We start from the raw sequence: 20,070 nt of genomic DNA on the forward strand, positions 1-20,070 counted from the left end.
TACAGAATATCGGCGAATTATATCGGCCTGAAAGTTCACAGAATATCGGTATTATCGGCTCTAAAAAATCAATATCGGTCGATCCCTAGACACTACTATACACACACTGATTTAGACAGTATATACACACACACACTGCTTCACATACACAATGCTAGAAGCACAATCACACAAAGTACACATATTGTAAGTAGTTTTTTTTTTGTGATTTAGGGAATTTCCTCCTTCCAAATGTTTGTATTATCTTATATACATTGAGTCCAGTGATGTCACGTATATATAATTAATAATGCAAATTAGCATGGCCAGGTTTTTTTTTTTTAAAAGGTTGCAACCCTACTGTGTGTGTGTGTGTCAGTGTGCATGTATATCAGTGCATGTGTGTGTGTATATATATGTGCATGTGTGCCAGCGTAAATATATGTGTTTATATCTGTGTAGGGCATATACTAAGACCCTGCTTTGTCTCAGTACATCGTTTGACCACGTTGGAATTTCAGTGACATTTCAACATAGTAAACAAGCATTTAATTAAGGTTTTATCTTTAGAATTACTAATTAAGGGTTACACAGCCGGGAATATGCCATCGGATACAGTACATTTGTCTTCTCTCAACCAATGTACTTCCGGGTTCCTAAATCTTGCCTCCACTTCCTTAACAACCAGACATGGACGGTGTTAAAAATATATTTTATTTAATTACGTGGATTGCTTTGGCTGTTTTTTGGCTGTATGGTAGTGGGTTCTTGTTTATTATTTTCATGTTAGGATTTTTTGCATCGTTACTTATCTGCAACAAAAACCCGGAGGGCAATGGACATGTTTGTGTGCTGGTTCTGGGAGACTTGGGTCGCAGTCCACGGATGAATTATCATGCCTTATCACTGGCTCGACACGGCTTCAGCGTCACATTAACCGGATTCCTCGGTAAGAATACTATTGTTGCACGTAGAATTCACACAATTCCACGTTATTGGAGACCTTCGCGTATCCAGTCTTACTTTCGCATTGTGTCTCTGGTGGGTAGTACTCGTTAAGTTGTATGAGCGTCTCTGATGTTTAATACTCCATAAATGGTTGTAGTAGAGAATTTTATTTTGATGTTGCAACGTCATTAATTCGAAAATAAATACATAAACCATATTATTAAACAGTCTCAATTTCTAAATTGTAGTTGTCATTTGCGTGGAGTATTAAAATATTTTCGATCATTATGGTAATTCTACTGTTCGCATTCAATCGACTCTAAAGGTTTATTCACTTAACAATTAATAGAAAACTATTGAGTTCGATCTTTAGTTCACCACAATTAATTATTAAGAGAATAAACTTATTTTGAATGAAGAACTCACCTTTAGATACCTGGATGTTAACATTCATAATGTGTGTCCATAGATCATAATGTAGTATGTAGAAGACATGTAAGGGTTACTATATCCTCTATGAACACTTTTGCATTTAGAAGTGGTCATGGGGCAAGGAATCTGTATGAGCTGTGTTTCTACCTGAAACAATGCGCATATCGCGATATGAGCAGTTTTGTCCCCAGGGTCTAGTACAGACCTGCACAACTTGGCAGTTGGTAGGGCCAAAATTAGAAAAAAAAATTAAACGTTTTTGGTCCACAGATAGGTTTTTAGTGCCTCACTTTTCAAGTAAAGGTATAATTAAAGGGACACTATAGTCACCTCAACAACTACAGCTTAATGTAGTTGTTCAGGGGAGATCTATAGCTCCCTGCAGGCAATCTAATGTAAACACTGTATTTTCAGAGAAAATACAGTGTTTACATTGATTGATAGGAATACCTCCAGTGGCCGTCACTCAGACGGCCACCAGAGGGACTTCCTATCATGCAGGGCCCTAAAAAGGCCATGTACACGTCAGACGTATTAAAATACGTCTGACGTGTGCAGGAGAGAGAAGGCACTGTGTGCGCGCCTTCTCTCTCCAGCCTGTCCGCAGAGGAGGGGGGGTGGGCAAAGACCGCGAGCTGAGCTGTCAGTCAGCTCAGCTCGCGGCCGCGCACACCGCGCGCATGCGCGGTAGTGCACTCAGGACTTCAGAGGGCGGCATGAATGCACACAAGGGAGCAATGACGCTTCCAAATGGAAGCGTCTGATTGCTCCCTGCTCGCGCCCGCCTATTTCGTCATTTTGACGAAATAGGGGGCGCGGCTTCACGAGGCTCCCGGCGCTGGAACCAGGTGAGTAAAGAGGCTTGGCTGGAGAGTCCCTTTAATGAGTAAACTATTTTGCAAATAAACCATGTTATAAAAAAAATACTAAGCTTGAATAAGCTTTTCAGGTTTTCATACTGTTAATGAGTGGGAAAAGTTGAATGCTATTTTTTTAAGACGCATTACAGCAATCAATTTATCCTGCTCCGGAATCATGTTAGAAATCGATGTTTTCAAAATATCTTCCCCAGCCCCTCCATTTCTCTTTGTCCCCCCCCAGCCCCTCTGTATCTCTTTCCCCCAGCCCCTCTGTGTGTCTTTGCACCCAGCCCTTCTGTGCCCCTTTCCCACCCACCCCTTTTGTGCACCTCTGTCTCCCCTTCTTAACCTCTCTGTGTATCTTGTCCCCACAGCCAGGGCCGCCATCAGAAATTGTTGGGCCCCTAACACAGCTCATGGTTTGGGCCCCCGGATGCCCATCTCCAAATCCCGCCAACAGGAATACACACACACAGACACAAAAGGACACAGACACACACACAGAAAGAAACACACATACTAATAGACACATACAAAGACACATACACATGCATAAGGAGATACACACACTGACGTACATACATACTTACACACTGACACATACAGACATACATACATACATACACACGCATAAATACATACATACATAATGGCATACATACATATACATACTGACATGCAAACATACACACACACACACACACACATACAGATAGATATATAAATACACAGATACATACAGACATACTGACATATATACACACACACACACAGACATACACATATACATACTGATAGATATATACATACTGACATACACACACACAGACATACTACATACATACTGATACACACACACATATACATACATACATACATACTAGGGATCGACCGATATTTTTTTTAGAGCCGATACCGATAATCTGTGAACTTTCAGGCCGATAGCCGATAACTTGCCGATATTCCATACATTTACCATTTTGAAAAAATAAACTAATTCTAAAGGTAAAGGTACAAAATATACATGCCACATGTAGTGGATGAAGTGTGTTTAGACAGGGGAGCTGTGTGTGTTTGTGTAGTGTGTGTAGTGGATGCAGTGTGTATTTGTTTATTGTGTGTGTGTATATAATGAATGCAGAGTGTGTTTGTGTAATGTGTATAGTGAATGCAGAGTGTGGGTAAAGTGAATGCATTGTGTGTGTTTATGTAGTGTGTGTGTTTGTTGTGTGTGTATATAATGCAATGTTTGTGTAGTGTGTGTGTAGATAATGCAATGTTTGTGTAGTGTGTGTGTGTGTAGATAATGCAATGTTTGTGTAGTGTGTGTGTATATAATGCAGTGTTTGTGTAGTGTGTGTGTGTTTGTATAGTGTGTGTGTGTATATAATGCAGTGTGTGTGTTTGTATAGTGTGTGTGTGTGTATATAATGCAGTGTGTGTTTGTGTAGTGTGTATATAATGCAGTTTGTGTAGTGTGTGTGTATATAATGCAGTTTGTGTAGTGTGTGTATATAATGCAGTGTGTGTGTTTGTGTAGTGTGTGTATATAATGCAGTGTGTGTTTGTGTGTGTGTGTATAATGCAGTTTGTGTAGTGTGTGTGTGTATGTATAATGCAGTTTGTGTAGTGTGTGTGTGTGTGTATAATGCAGTGTGTGTGTGTTTGTGTAGTGTGTGTGTATATACATGCTGTGACTGGCAGTAGAGGAGTGCTCCCCTCCTGCTGGCAAAATAGATTCTAATAGTAGCACCGGCACTGGGACCTTACACACTGCATGGAAACTATTGCCAGGCTACATGTTGTGCAGGCCTGGTTTAGTAGTTGCACCTCTGGAACATGTGACTTAGGCAGTCGAGAATTCTATTCTTGGCTGCCTAATGTTAAATCTGTGCAAAAAGTACATCAGTTGTCAACGGGCATTGTGTGCTAGCTACATACTCAATGAGCTTCTATCCTTGCAGGCAGCTCTGGGAGCGTGCCAGGAAGGAGAAGCTTGAATCACCCTTTTCCTCAGACAATAAGATTCCAGCTTGCATGTAGGCTGGGGTTGAGGAGGGTAGCAGTGCCCTGTGGAACCTAGCTAAAAAGGCAAACTTGTCTAAACTGTTGAAGTGGTTATGGGGCTTGAGATTGTTCGTTTAGGACCTTTGACTTTTGAAAAGTCTTCATGTTCGGCATGGTGGCTGTGTGTAATATACGTGTGTGAATGCTGGGTGTCTGCAGTGGTACTGCTCTATATTTTGCCCCCTCTTGCATACTCTTCTGGAGGTAGGTAGCAATGATCCCCGGTCTTCCATTGGTGATCTATATTCCTGGTGATCTAACCGAGGTCTTCATTCCCTGATGGCCAGTGCTAGAGCGTGTGATGCAGCGTTTCTGGCAGGTATAGGCCCCAGTGATCGCACTTTCTGGACCTGGTACTCACAGGGTTATTCATTATAGTGAGCATTAAAAATGCATTTCAAAATTTAAGGTCTAAATAGGTAAACTAAATATATGATACCAATATACACCCCAAAAGTGCAAGGTGGAAAAGAAAAATATCAACTTCGCTTAAAGCGGCACTGTCATGCCGAACTTGCCTTTCCTCAATCTCTTCCTCTTCTCCCCCTTTCTCTGGATCTGTTATTCTTTTCTTCCTGTCTTCTTTAGTTTTCTTTAAAATCATAAGACAAAGGAGGGACTCTTTGCCTTATGGAGGATTCCTCCGCTTGACCAGCTCTGACCAGCGGAGGAGCAAAGTGTTCTTCATTTCCGCTGGTCAGAGCAATTTTCCCATGATCCCACAATGCTTCCTGTCAGTATTGCCGAACGTCCTGTCACTTAGACAGAACGCCGGCAAAACTGCCGAATTGCATCCTAACAGAATGAGAACAGTTTCTCCATTGGTGTTGGGATGCAATTCGGTACTTTGTTCGTATCGGAATTTCATTCTAATGAATGAAACTCCGATCCTATTCATTGCCGCGGCTGCATCTTGCAGCCGCTTAGTAGATAACTACCTAATTACCACGGTATCAGGGAGCTATCTACTAAAAGGCTGAAAGACCTAAATTGGTCTTTCAGCCAAATTTACTAATACTATGTAAAGATATTTGTCAATTTTACTTTAAGCAGTTGCATAACATTTCTACATGAAGTCCAGCATGAATTATAGCTGCAGGTTCCAGTGTTTGAAATATATCTAAAGGTCAAAGTGTATTGAGAATTAACGCTGATGTTAATTAACCCCTTAAGGACCAAACTTCACCCATGGGCCGAGGCCGGCAGGGGAGGATCTCCCCTGCCGGTCTATGCAGGACCGGCACTATCCGAGCGCCGGCCCCGCTGTTTTCCATGGCGGGCCGGTGAGGAGAACAAAGCTCTCCCTCACCGGCCCACTTAAATAGACCTGCGGCTGGGGAGGGAGAGGACCCGGCAGAGCTCTAACTTGCAGCTCCGCCGGGTTCCTCTCGCGAGATCCGGCACATTGCCATGGCAACGACCGGATCTCGCGAGAGTGAAGGCTAGAGTTCACTCACTCACTGGACGTGCCGGTCCCCCCTCCCACTCACCAGCGTGCCGGTCCCCCCTCCCACTCACCAGCGTGCCGGTTTCCCCCCTCCCACTCACCAGCGTGCCGGTCAATGCATGCTTAATTTTATTTTTATTTTTGTACCCCCCCAAACACACACAATCCCTTCTAATATTCACACATAGCACTCTCACACACAGCACTCTCACACCCATCACACACAGCACTCTCACACCCATCACACACAACACTCTCACACACAGCACTCTCACACACAGCACACTCAGCACTCTCACACCATCACACTCAGCACTCTCACACATAGCACTTGAACACACCCATCACACACAACACTCTCACACCCATCACACACAGCACTTTCACACACAACACTCTCACACACAACACTCTCACACATAGCACTCTCACACCCATCACACACAGCACTCTCACACATAGCACTCTCACACCCATCACACACAGCACTCTCACACATAGCACTCTCACACCCATCACACACAGCACTCACACCCATCACACTCAGCACTCACACCCATCACACACAACACTTACACCCATCACACATAGCACTCTCACACTCAGCACACTCACACCCATCACACACAGCACTCTCACACCCATCACACTCAGCACTCTCACACCCATCACACTCAGCACTCTCACACCCATCACACTCAGCACTCTCACACCCATCAAACACAACACTCACACCCATCACACACAGCACTCTCACACATAGCACTCTCACACCCATCACACACAGCACTCACACCCATCACACACAGCACTCTCACACATAGCACTCTCACACCCATCACACACAGCACTCTCACACCCATCACACACAGCACTCTCACACCCATCACACACAGCACACTCAGCACTCTCACACACAGCACTCTCGCACACATCATACTCAGCACTCACACCCATCACACACAGCACCCTAACACCCATCACACACAGCACTCTCACACCCAACACCTTTACACACATCATACACAGTGTGACGGTAGTAGAAAATATCCCCGTCAAGCATTCCCTTCTTCCCATAAAAGTAAAATCACCCAATATTCCACAAGTAGAAATATCCCTGGAATCGCCGAATAATCCACACATGAGCCAAAACTTAATGCTGGAACAAGACTGATTTACTGGCACACAGAACTCACAATTTATGCAACACAAAACTCCTCCTCTGGGCCAAGCTAGATAATTGAGTTTTAGCAATATACATAGCTCAATTATCTGCTGGCCAGAACATTTACAGTTTAACATACTTTTTACCTAACATTCATAACTCTAAAACCATACATCACATTCACATAAAATTGCATATTCACAATCAATCCATTCAGGGGAACAACATATTAAAAAATGGCATGAATCAGACCAGGGGTTCAAAAGTTAGTAAAAGTATATTTTGGTCCCTGGCTGGTAGCATGGCAATCTGTTTTAAGCAGGTTTTACAGAGGCCTCTATCCTGGAGACAAAGGGGAAAGTAATCCAATTATCCAGGGCTAGAGGCAGACTCCATTGAGCACATGGTTGCAAAAAGACATAAAACACTTTAAAATACATAAAGTCCCCTTTTACACATAACACACAGACATTTGGAACCGAACAATATAGACCTTAAAATAGCAGGGAGAGAATTAAACTGAAGCATATAGGCAATTGCATAAAAGTCCTTCACAATGGCCCCCCTTTTTCTCCCTGCTCCGGCAACTCGGTTGGACCTTTCCTGGTCCAGTAGGGTTGACGGGTTCAGAGCTTTTAGTCCGAGGTTAAATCCGTTTGGCGTGACAATCCATCGGCATTACCGTTTTGCTTGCCTGGGCGATAATGAATCGTAAAGTCATAGGGCTGTAAGGCCAAGCTCCAGTGTAGCAACCGGGCGTTGTCCCCTGAAACCCGGTTAAGCCACACAAAGGGGTTGTGATCGGTGATGAGAGTGAAAGCCCGGCCATAAAGGTAAGGTGTGAGTTTTTTGAGTGCCCATACTAAGGCCAAACACTCTTTTTCAATGGTGGCATAACTGACCTCCCTTGGTAACAGCTTCCGACTCAGGTATGCCACCGGGTGCTCTCCTCCATCCTCCCCGATCTAGCTTAGTACTGCCCCAAGTCCAAACATTGAAGCGTCTGTTTGGACAATAAATCTTTTGTTAGGATCTGGGGTAACCAACCCCGGAGCATTAACCAGAGCAGTCTTTAGTGCTTGGAAAGCCACCTCGCATTCCGGGGACCACAGGACTTGTCGGGGTAGCTTCTTTTTGGTCAAGTCGGTCAGAGGTTTGGCCAGGGCGCTATAGTCGGGTACAAAGCGTCTGTAATAGCCGACTGTGCCCAAGAAAGCCATGACTTGTGTCTTGGTGTGGGGAGTGGGCCAATTGGCAACGGCCTCGATCTTAGCCGGCTCCGGCCGTTGCTTACCACATCCTACTCGGTGGACCAAATATTGTACCTCCGCCATACCCAAATGACATTTGTCGGGTTTCAGGGTCAGCCCGGCGCCCCCCTGATCCTATCTAATACTACCCCTACGTGCTCTAGGTGCGCTTCCCATGTATCGCTGTGAATGGCGATGTCATCCAGGTAAGCGCATGCGAAGCTCTGGAGACCCCCAAGTAACTGATCCACCATCCGTTGGAAGGTGGCCGGGGCGTTCTTCATCCCGAACGGCATAACCCGGAATTAGTATAGACCGAACGGGGTGATGAAGGCCGACTTGGGTATGGCATCTTCTGATAGGGAAATCTGCCAATATCCCTTGCATAGGTCTATTGTGGTCAGATACTTCCCTGCAGAGATACGGTCAAGCAGCTCGTCCATCCGTGGCATCGGATAGGCGTCCGTACCTGTCTTGTCGTTGAGGCGCCGGTAGTCTACACAGAAGCGGGTTGTCCCATCCTTCTTTGGCACTAAGACTACCGGCGAGGCCCAAGGACTTTCTGAGGGTTCGATTACGCCTAGCCGAAGCATCTCATCTATTTCCTTCCGCATCCCTTCCCGGACTGCTTCGGGGATACGGTAGGGAGGCTGTCTCAGGGGTGCCTGTCCTGGAGTCTCTACCTTGTGTATGGCTAGGAGTGTGTATCCAGGCTCCTGAGAGAATGTGGCCTGTTTTGTTTTTAGTAAGCGGACAGCTTGAGCCCGCTCTTGCGGCTCCAGCTGTTCACCTAGTTGGACTTTCTCTATCTGGGTCATCCCTTTGTTACTGCCCAATAGGTCGGGAAGGGGTAGGGTCTCTGTGTCTTCTCCTGCTGGTGCACAGATAGCAGCTACCTCCTCTGCCCGTTCCTGATAGGCCTTGAGCATGTTGATGTGAAAGGTTCGTTTCACATCTTCATCCTCGCAGCTGGCTATCGTGTAGGTAGTGTCGCATATCTGTCCTATAACTTTATAGGGGCCCTGCCAGGCGGCCTGGATCTTGTCTGTTCGGACCGGCCTTAATACCATGACCTTTTGGCCTATCTGAAAGCTCCGGTGCCTAGCCCGTCGGTCATACCATACCTTCTGGCGCTGTTGGGCCGCCTGGAGGTTCTCTCGCACTGTCTGGGCTAATTCCTCCATGCGGTCCCTCAGCTCCAGGACATAAGGTACAACCGGGGTCCCCTCGATCTCTGTCCGCCCCTCCCAGTGATCCTTGATGAGATCTAAGGGCCCACTCACCCGCCTCCCATAGAGAAGTTCGAAGGGTGAGAATCCGGTCGATTCCTGCGGCATCTCTCGGTAGGCAAAGAGAAGGTGTGGCAGGAATCGCTCCCAATCCTTGTACGCCCCCGTGAACGACTTCAACATTTGCTTTAGTGTTCCGTTGAAGCGCTCGCACAGGCCGTTAGTCTGGGGGTGGTATGGGGAGCTAGTCAGGGATTTAACTCCACAGGTTTTCCATATCTGCTGGGTTATCTCGGCTGTGAATTGGGTACCTTGGTCGGACAGAACCTCCTTGGGAAAGCCTACTCGGGAAAATACTTTAACTAGGGCCTCTGCTACGGTCTCAGCCTGTATGTTCGAGAGAGCTACCGCTTCGGGGTAACGGGTGGCGTAGTCTACTATGGTGAGTATATACCGCCTGCCGGAACGGCTAGGTTGGGCCAGGGGCCCTATAATGTCCACGGCTACCCTTGTGAACGGTTTTTCAATAATGGGCATGGAAACTAGTTTAGCCTTTGGGTGGTCTCCCTTTTTACCTATACGTTGGCATACCTCGCACGTTTGACAATACGCCCTGACGTCGTCGGATACCCCAGGCCAGAAGAAGTTCTGGGTTATCCGATACCCTGTCTTGCGTATTCCCAAATGGCCTGCCAAGGGTACGTCGTGCCCAATCCTCAATAACTCCTGCCGGTATTTCCGGGGAACTACCAGCTGGCGTTTTTGCTTAGGCCCAGGTGCATTACCCCGGGTCTCGGTGAGCCTGTACAAGCGGCCTTTCTCCCAGATAAATTGCTCCTTCTCTAACCCCCCTTGGCCCCTCCTGGCTTTCTCTCGATACTTTCTGAGGGAAGGGTCTCTGGTCACCTCCCGCCCAAAGTCTTCTGGGGTGTCCCAGGGTAGGGGTTCTACAGTCAAGGGTAGGTTGGGTTGGCTTACCTGGGTCTCAGTAGGAAGTGGATGGCTCTCGGCAGCGCGATTTTGTGCTCTGGTGGTTACTGCGTGGGCCTCCTGAGCGGGGGTAGAGGCGAACGCCGAAGTCAGGGGGCCAATGTCGTTGCCCAAGATGACTTCAGAAGGTAAGTCTTTCATGACGCCCACATGAACATTGCCAGCTCCTGCACCCCAGTCTAGGTGTATCTGTGCAGTAGGAATACGGTATACTGCCCCCCCTGCCACTCTCACAGCAATTGATTTCCCCGGTCTCTCTGATGCCTTAATATGGTGTCTTTGTACCAACGTGATGGTCGCCCCACTGTCTCTTAATCCCCGGGCGTTTTTTCCGTTAACCATGACCAGCTGACAATGGTGTTTCCTGTTGTCCGTAATAACAGATTGTACCATGAGGGCTTCGTAAAGGGTGCCCAATGGTTCTTCCTGACCCAGCTCCTGGGGATCCCAAGCCGAGTCTACACAATGGGCTGCTGCTGGTGGGCGGTACCCAGGTCGAGACCAATTTGACCTGGTGTTGTTGTCCATGGAGCAATTCTGCTTGATGTGACCCAGCTGTTTGCACCGGAAGCAGCGTTGTTCCTTGTCCTCCTGGCGTGGATAGCGAGGGTTAGATGTCACCGGTCTGTTAGGAGGTTGGTATCTAGCGGCTGGTGGGTGGGAGGGCACCGTTGGTCGTAGAGGTTGTACCCGTGGTGTGACTGGGTTCGTCTTGCGGGTATCCGCATATTCATCCGCCAACTTAGCGGCCTTTAGTAGAGTCATGGGCCTGCGATCTCTCACCCAGTCTTTGACATCCGTCTGGATGTTATCGTAAAATTGCTCCAGGAGCATTAGTTGCAAAATGTCCTCTGTGGTGGTGGAATGGCTGCTGTTAACCTAGTTAGAGGCCGACAGGGATAACTGGCATGCCCATTCCACGTAAGAGTCTTTTGTGGTTTTGCGTGAGTCCCTGAACTTTTGTCGGTAGGACTCTGGGGTTACTGCATAACGAGCCAGGAGCACTTCTTTAACCCTGGCGTAGCTATGGATCTCCTGCTCTGGCACGGTCCGGAAAGCATCAGAAGCTTTGCCTGACAGTTTGACGGACAATATTGAAACCCACTCTCCTCTATCTATTCGGTGCAGGTTACATTGTCGCTCAAAATCTGCCAGGTAATTATCAATTTCACAGTCTTTTTCATTAAAAGCGCTAAACGGAATCTTCCTTGTGTCTGCTGTGCTGTACTCACTGTTTGGAGAATGTGTGGCTGCTTGTTGGACTGCTGCCAGTTTTAACTGTAGTTTTGCGTCTCTTATTTGTTTAGCCTCCTCCGCTAACAGGTTCATCACTTTCAGCACCACATCCGCCGTTGGGTTCGGACCGAACCATGCTAGCTTCTCTCTCATTGCCTTGTTGGCTGGTGATTCCTCCTCCTGAATCACTGGTGTCTCCATCTCTTGTACTGCTGGCGTTGCTGCAACCAAGTTCTCCTGGTCTAGCTCCATTAACTCTGCTATGATGACCCGCTTGGTTTTGTTGCTAGCAATCCTTCCACGGACTTCCAGTAGTTCTTTCAGTGTATTTCTTTTAAGCAGGGTGTACCAGCCTTCCATTCACTGTTCCCAGTGTCTGCTTGGAATCCTGGTGTAAAGGAAAGTAGAAGGGAAAATCCCGCCGCTGCCAACCAGTTGTGACGGTAGTAGAAAATATCCCCGTCAAGCATTCCCTTCTTCCCATAAAAGTAAAATCACCCAATATTCCACAAGTAGAAATATCCCTGGAATCGCCGAATAATCCACACATGAGCCAAAACTTAATGCTGGAACAAGACTGATTTACTGGCACACAGAACTCACAATTTATGCAACACAAAACTCCTCCTCTGGGCCAAGCTAGATAATTGAGTTTTAGCAATATACATAGCTCAATTATCTGCTGGCCAGAACATTTACAGTTTAACATACTTTTTACCTAACATTCATAACTCTAAAACCATACATCACATTCACATAAAATTGCATATTCACAATCAATCCATTCAGGGGAACAACATATTAAAAAATGGCATGAATCAGACCAGGGGTTCAAAAGTTAGTAAAAGTATATTTTGGTCCCTGGCTGGTAGCATGGCAATCTGTTTTAAGCAGGTTTTACAGAGGCCTCTATCCTGGAGACAAAGGGGAAAGTAATCCAATTATCCAGGGCTAGAGGCAGACTCCATTGAGCACATGGTTGCAAAAAGACATAAAACACTTTAAAATACATAAAGTCCCCTTTTACACATAACACACAGACATTTGGAACCGAACAATATAGACCTTAAAATAGCAGGGAGAGAATTAAACTGAAGCATATAGGCAATTGCATAAAAGTCCTTCACACACAGCACCCTCACACACAGCCCCCACACACACATCACACACAGCCCCCACACATCACGCACAGCACCCCTCAAACACAGCATCCATCGCACACACATACTGCACCCTTCACATACACACTACATCCCTCACAGACACCCACTGCACCAAACACACACAATACTTCCGAACATATTTATATTTTATATATATATACTACAGAACCCCTCACACACATAATGCACTCCTAAACATATTACGTTCCAGACACACACTAGATCCCTTACCCAACTCTGGATCATATACGCACACTAGATCCCTTTATACACTCTGAATCCGTTATATACACACTCACTCACTAGATCTCCTACACATTCTGGGTCCTTCAAACACACACACACTAGACTCCTGTATACACACACAATGCGCCATCTACACACATTCCTACAATACACACTCTGGATCCCTTATAAACACACTAGATTCATTGTAAACAAACACATACTACACCCCGAAACACACACACTCTACAACCCCTACAAACACTACATCACCTATATACATACACACACACACACACACACACACTATAGCCTGTATGCACACACTTACTACATCCCCTATACACACATTCTCTACAGCCCCTAGCCATATATGCATTACATTACACCAAAAACACAACACAACTAAAACCGACCTTATTACACAATACCACACCACAATCAGCTCACTCTACACACACACACACAATCCCACAAGCAGGCTCCAAACACATGCACAATACTCTTTCCTGGCCCTTTTGTCTCCGGGTATCCATTTTCTCTTGCTAGAGCTCTTTAGCAGAGTTCTGCGCATGGTCTGCCCTGGAAGAGCATTGAACCAACATGCTCACTTTGAGAGGGGGCGTGTTTGTCATTGGTGATGACGAAACACACCCTCTCTGCCCCTCCCCCTTCTTAGTGGGCCGCTGTGATAAAAAAATGCCCGGGTCTAATTTTTCTCCCAGTCCGGCCCTGTTTGCACACATAACAAGTTTGCACCGTTTGCACACATAGTTTTAACAAGTTTGCCCTGTTTGCACACATAGTTTTGTCCCACTCCTCTTTGCAGATTCTCTCCAAGTCAGGTATCGAGGCTGACGTTTTGCAACTCAAACATTCAGCTCCCTCCCTTGGACCTTAATGTGCTTCTTCTCGAGCCACTCCTTTGTTGCCTTGACTGTGTGTTTTGGGTCATTGTCATGCTGGAATAGCCATCCACGACCCATTTCCATTGCCCTGGCTGAGGGAAGGAGGTTCTCGCCCAAGATTTGACGGTACATGGCCTCATCTATCGTCCCTTTGATGCGGTGCAGTTGTCCTGTCCCCTTAGCAGAAAAACATCCCCAAATCATAATGTTTCCACCTCCATGTTTGACAGTGGGGATGGTATTCTTGGGGTCATGGGCAGCATTCTTCCTCCTCCAAACACAGCGAGTTGAGTTGATGCCAAAGAGCTTGATTTTGGTCTCATCTGACCACAACACTTTCACCCAGTTGTCCTCTGAATCATTCAGATGTTCATTTGCAAACTTCAGACAGGCCTGTACATGTGCTTTCTTGAGCAAGGGGACCTTGTGGGCGCTGCAGGATTTCAGTCCTTCACAGCGTAGTGTGTTACTAATTGTTTTCTTGGTGACTATGGTCCCAGCTGCCTTGAGATCATTAACAAGATCCTCCCTTGTGGTTCTGGGCTGATTCCTCACTGTTCTCATGATCATTGAAACTCCACGAAAAGAGATCTTGCATTGAGCACCAGACCGAGGGAGACTGAAAGTTATTTTGTGTTTTTTCCATTTGCGAATAATCACACCCACTGTTCCACCTGGAAGCTAGAAATCTTGCTAAGTGATAGGGGATCAAATACTTATTTCACTCATTGTCAGGATTCCCCCTATTATTTTCTGTCTGATCGGCGTTTACCTGTATGACTTCCGGGTTCTTACCGATCCAACTCCGCCTATGCGTCTGAAGTCACGCGTTCCATGGTAAAAGGAAGCCGTGGCCGATATCACATTGATCAATTAATTTGTTACCTAATTGTTGCCAATTACCGATGGAGCTCCTTCTTATGTTCATCCGTGTAACGAACCTCTCTTACCTGATCCTGGCTACGCTGACTTCTCCTCTCCCAGACTCGAAACAGACTTCACTACGATTTCCTCTAACCCTCAATATAGTTCAGGGAACCATAATCCTCACAATTTTGGAAAGGACCTCCATTCTCAACATCCATGGAAAGCAAGCTAAGTACTCCAGTTACTGGGATTAATAATTGGTTCATGCCTTCATACATTGTTACTGGAGTCTAAAAGACTGTGATATTTTTTTTACCAAATCAGGATCTACTTATTTTCAACATTTGTTGTTGAAATCTAAAGGACTGTGTAATATTCCTAAAACAGGAATTGCGTATTTTCTTATTCATTATTTGAAGTCTAATAGACTATATTATCTATTCCTAATTACCTTGTTTATTTATTTCTGCTGAACTCTATTTTCTGTGAAGCAATCCTAAACAAGATTTACCATTGCTTAAAGGGGGCTATTATTTTCAATGTATATTGCTGCAGAAGATTGTTAACCCCTTAAAACCGGAGGGCGTACTATTACGCCCTATTCTAAGCGGCTTTAAACGCCGCAGGGCGTAATAGTACGCCCTCCGTTTTTTTTTTTTTTTGTGGCAGGCTTGTGGCAGGCTTATGCAATGTATGATCATATAATGTAACTAAATCCCCATTATTGTTTTTGCCTAGATTAGGTGTTTTTAAAAAAACTTTTAAAAACTAATAAAATCTGTCAACATTGAAGTTGCTGTTTAGTAGATAGGAGAGTGCGCTGGATCTTGTGTATTGTTTATTGTAAAATATGGCCCCCAGCAGCACCCCATTTAAGCATGTTCAGGTGAGTGCAACCATCCCCCATGTTTCACACACATATATATATATATATATATATATATAGGAAACATGGGGGGATGGTTGCACTCACCTAAACATGATTACATGGGGTGCTGCTGGGGGCCATATTATACAATAAATACACAAGATCCAGCGCACTCTCCTATCTACTAAACAGCAATTTCAATGTTGACAGATTTTATTAGTTTGTAAAAGTTTTTTTAAAAAAGTTTTTTTAAAAAAGCTATATATATTTGGGAGTCTAGCCAACTCCTTGGTTCTGCACCCCTCCCTGTTACAGGTGCCTCATCTCAGGTCCCTATTTAGCCTTGTACTGCAGAGAGCCTCAGATGGAATATTTTCCCAAGTAAGTGGTTAATCTCATAAGAGCAGACATTAGACTGTGAGAGTAGGACCTGCCAAAGATGGGGTACATTGACGTTGTGGCAGGCTTATGCAATGTATGATCATATAATGTAACTAAATCCCCATTTTTTTTGCCTAGATTAGGTGTTTTTAAAAAAACTTTTTTAAAAAAACTTTTACAAACTAATAAAATCTGTCAACATTGAAATTGCTGTTTAGTAGATAGGAGAGTGCGCTGGATCTTGTGTATTTATTATATATATATATATATATATATATATATATATATATAATAAAAAAAATGTAAATACGTTAAAAAATAAAATAACACCTTAGCAGTATATTAGACCATTACCGAGTGAGAAATTCTCATAAATTCTAACCTATATCAGTTACCATCATCTTAAGTTTACTTTTATTTATGCGGTGACACAAACAATAAATATGCATCTTTTATCCTTCCGTTTGTTAAATCAAGTATATCTAACTATTTTTGGTAAAAAAAAAATAAAAAAACCCTAATACAAAATCAAGTGGCGATTATATTATCCAGACCTAAACCTCGTCTTATATCATAATTCTTATGTAATACTGTCGTTCCCAAAAATCATTAAAGATTCTTATTGTGTCCGATATCAGCTTATTATTTACCCATCACTTTATAAGAATACCATTTAGTGTAAATCTTATTAAATCGTAACCTAATTAGAAAATAAGTTATCGATATAATATAAGTTCCCCATAAGCCCATATATAAACCCACCCTAACTGTCTTAAAGAATAGTGATAAATTTACATTTCATAACGTGATAGATGTCTATCAATTTTTTGGATGTAAAGCGTAATACAAAATTGAGTGCAAATCTCATTATTAATACCCACAACACATCATATATCAACATCCTATACTCGTTATAGTGACTATAAAAAAAACAAAAAAAAACCCTAATACAAAAACAGGTACAGATCATATTATCCAGACCTAAACCTCGTCTTATATCATAATTCTTAAGTAATACTGTCGTTCCAAAAAAATCATTAAAGATTTTTTTTTTTCAATGTCTTGTTTTTATTGACATTTGTTTTAAGTCATACATAAAGTAACGGGGTACAGAAGGAAAAAGGGGGAGAGGGGAACATTTCAACGACATTGACAATTGACATCAATTTGTTTAGTAGACATAAAATTGACACGAAGTTGACGTTACAGTGCTCCCAAACCTGGCCCTACAAGCACCTGAATCTTTGTATGCCCGGCATTGACCGCTACTTACCCCCTGCATTAATACTTCTACCATTTCAGTTGGGTGGAAATATGGGGTTTTCTGATGGGTGGTTAGTTAGTTAGATGGTGAGATGTGTGGGTGACCTTGGCTAGAGATTTTGATTACCTCAGTGGTTACGGCCGGTCTGTTTAGACAACTTTGCCAGATTAGTGTGTGTTTTCCCATCTGTCCCTTGAGTTTGTATGCTAGCCTTTCATAATCACATGTCATGTGTACCTTATCTTTCACCTCTTGGATATTTGGCGAATACTTTTTTTTCCATCTTCCGGCTATACCGGATTTAGCGGCCATTAGTAGATGGCAGATAACCACCTTGTGTCGTGAGGACAGTAGCCCAGCGTATATGTGTAGTAGGCAGCTTTCTGGGCGATTTGGGATGTTCACTGCAGTTACTTTGAGGATCAGCTTCCTTACTTGTTGCCAGTAACGCTCTAGTCCTGTACATTCCCAAAATGTATGCAATAACGTGCCCTCCCCATCCCCGCATCTCCAACAGGAACGTGTTGTTGATGGATACATCTGGGCTAGTCTTGTGGGAACTAGGTACCACCTCATTAGAAGCTTGCAGTATGCCTCCCAATGTGCTAAATTATGAGAAGACGAGCGCGTAGTTTGCAGTGTATGCAGCCACATAGGGAGAGGGAATGTGGTGTGTACGTCAGTTTCCCATAGCAACATGTAGGGGTGTTTTTTGGCGCTGTCAACATTGTTGAATGCGTTATAACAAAGGGATAACGTTTTCTGTGTGTGGCTGGGGAGGATACACTGCTTGCCGAAGGCTGTCAGTTGGTCGACCTCGCAGTATTGTAACTTCATTGAAGCTAAGATGTGTTTAATCCGTAGATAGGAAAATATTTCCTTGGTGGGGAGTGCGTATTCAGTAATTAGCTCAGGGAATGGTTTTATGCCCTGTGGCCTGATCAGGTCATCTATGGTGGAAATCCCACTCGCTATCCATGCCTTTAACTGTAGATTGCTCGTTAGATCGAGTAGACGGGTGAGGGGGGCAAAGAATAGTGGATGTGCATGGCCGAACAAGGCCCCTGCCCACCTTCTCCAGCTAGTAAGCAGGAAGTTGGTGTTGGGCAGACCGGGTGAAGTTGACTTCCTTGGTACATTTGAGGACCACAAGTTTTTGCATAGCGTGTCAGGGTTGATGCATGCATCTTCCAGATGCATCCACACTGGTGATTTGGGGCGTGTCAGAACCTCTAGACCTTGTGCCAATACTGATGCTTTATAGTAGGTTTTAATGTCTGGGGTTCCTAGTCCCCCCTTTGACGGTGGGAGCCATGTGAGTCTACGTGGGATTCTGGGAGTTTTTTTCTTCCAGATATACGAGTTGAACGTGGATTGGAATTTTTTGAGTAAGGTATCTGGTAATGCAATAGGTAGTGTTCTGAACAGGTATAGGACGTGTAGGTATAGGACATTTCTCCAGTTGCGTCTGCAATTTGTGCAACATGGGAATGTGATTTTCCCTAGTTATTTTAGAATAAGAAGCTGTCAGGTTGACCCCCAGATATTTTAGTGATGATTTCCTCCAGTCAAAAGGGTAGTTGTCCTTCAGTTGTTGGACAATCCTGTCAGGTAGGTTGATTGGAAGCACCTGAGTTTTGTTGACGTTGTTTTTATAATAGGATACCTGGCCATATTGTGTTAGCAACGTTATCAGAGCCGGGATTGATTTGTCTGGGTGTGTGAGGAGTAAGATGATATCGTCCGCGAATAGGGCTAATTTTTGCGTGCCAGCTGGTGTATTTAGACCTAATATTCCTGTATGATTTTTGATGCTGTGAATTAATGGCTCTAGGCAGAGGATGAAAAGTATAGGCGACAGTGGGCATCCCTGCCTTGTACCATTACTTATTTCAAAAGGTTCCGATAGGAACCCTGTGTTAAATATTTTGGCAGTAGGAGCTTGGTATAGAGCCATAATCGCCCCCAAAAATGATTTGGAGAACCCCATCCTCAGCAGGGTAGCCTCAAGGTAGTTCCAATTTAGCCGATCGAATGCTTTTTCAGCATCGAGCCCCAGAAGCACGCCCTGCTGGAGTGTGGAGTTCGCCCAACTGACCCAATTCATGCAGTGTCTGGTATTATCACCCGCTTGTCTCCCTGGGACAAACCCGGCTTGTTCCGCCGAGATTAAGTGTGTGAGGAGTGGTTTTATACGGGAAGCTAGGAGTTTGGCGTACAGCTTAACATCCACATTTAGCAGCGATATAGGCCTTAAATTTTCACATTTTGAGGGAGGTTTACCTGGTTTGGGGAGCGTTATCACATGGGCTTCTAGCATTTCTTTTGGCATAATCCCAGTGACTTTGATGGTGTTAAACAACTTGGTGAGGAAGGGGGTCAAGATACTCATTAGTTTCAGGTAGTAGTATTTGGAGAATCCGTCTGGCCCAGGGGCTTTGTGTTTTGGAAGGGAAAGTATAGCCCTAGATACTTCTTCTTCTGTAAATGGACTGTCTAGTGAGTCTTTTTGCGTGCGTGAGAGATGCGGAAGCACTACCTTATCAAGAAATAGTTTTATAGAGTCATGTGATGGTTGGGGCGTAGTGGGATCGTCTTTCAGGTTGTATAATTTTGTGTAGTTGGTAGATAGTGTATTTACTATATCTGTAGGATTATAGATTTTTGTATTTTGTGGTGAATCAATATACGGGATTTTCGACTGCAGCCTTTGGGCCTTCAGTCTGCCGGCCATAAACTTGCCTGCCCTATGGCCCTGTGTGTAGTATGACAGTCGTAAGGCCCTCATTCT

At 44.6% G+C, this 20,070-nt stretch overlaps 1 protein-coding gene across 1 annotated transcript in view; it reads left to right on the forward strand.

The window, feature by feature from the left end:
• The first annotated feature begins 637 nt into the window (after positions 1-637).
• The window catches only part of ALG1 (ALG1 chitobiosyldiphosphodolichol beta-mannosyltransferase), a 142,419-nt gene continuing 122,986 nt past the window's right edge, over positions 638-20,070 (forward strand). The window contains exon 1 of the mRNA XM_063428825.1: positions 638-928. Coding sequence (XP_063284895.1) covers positions 670-928 — 259 coding nt within the window. The 5' untranslated portion in view covers positions 638-669. The remainder of the gene's footprint in view (positions 929-20,070) is intronic.

This window comes from Pelobates fuscus, chromosome 8 (assembly GCF_036172605.1).
Source record: "Pelobates fuscus isolate aPelFus1 chromosome 8, aPelFus1.pri, whole genome shotgun sequence".
Classification (NCBI taxonomy): Eukaryota; Metazoa; Chordata; class Amphibia; order Anura; family Pelobatidae; genus Pelobates; species Pelobates fuscus.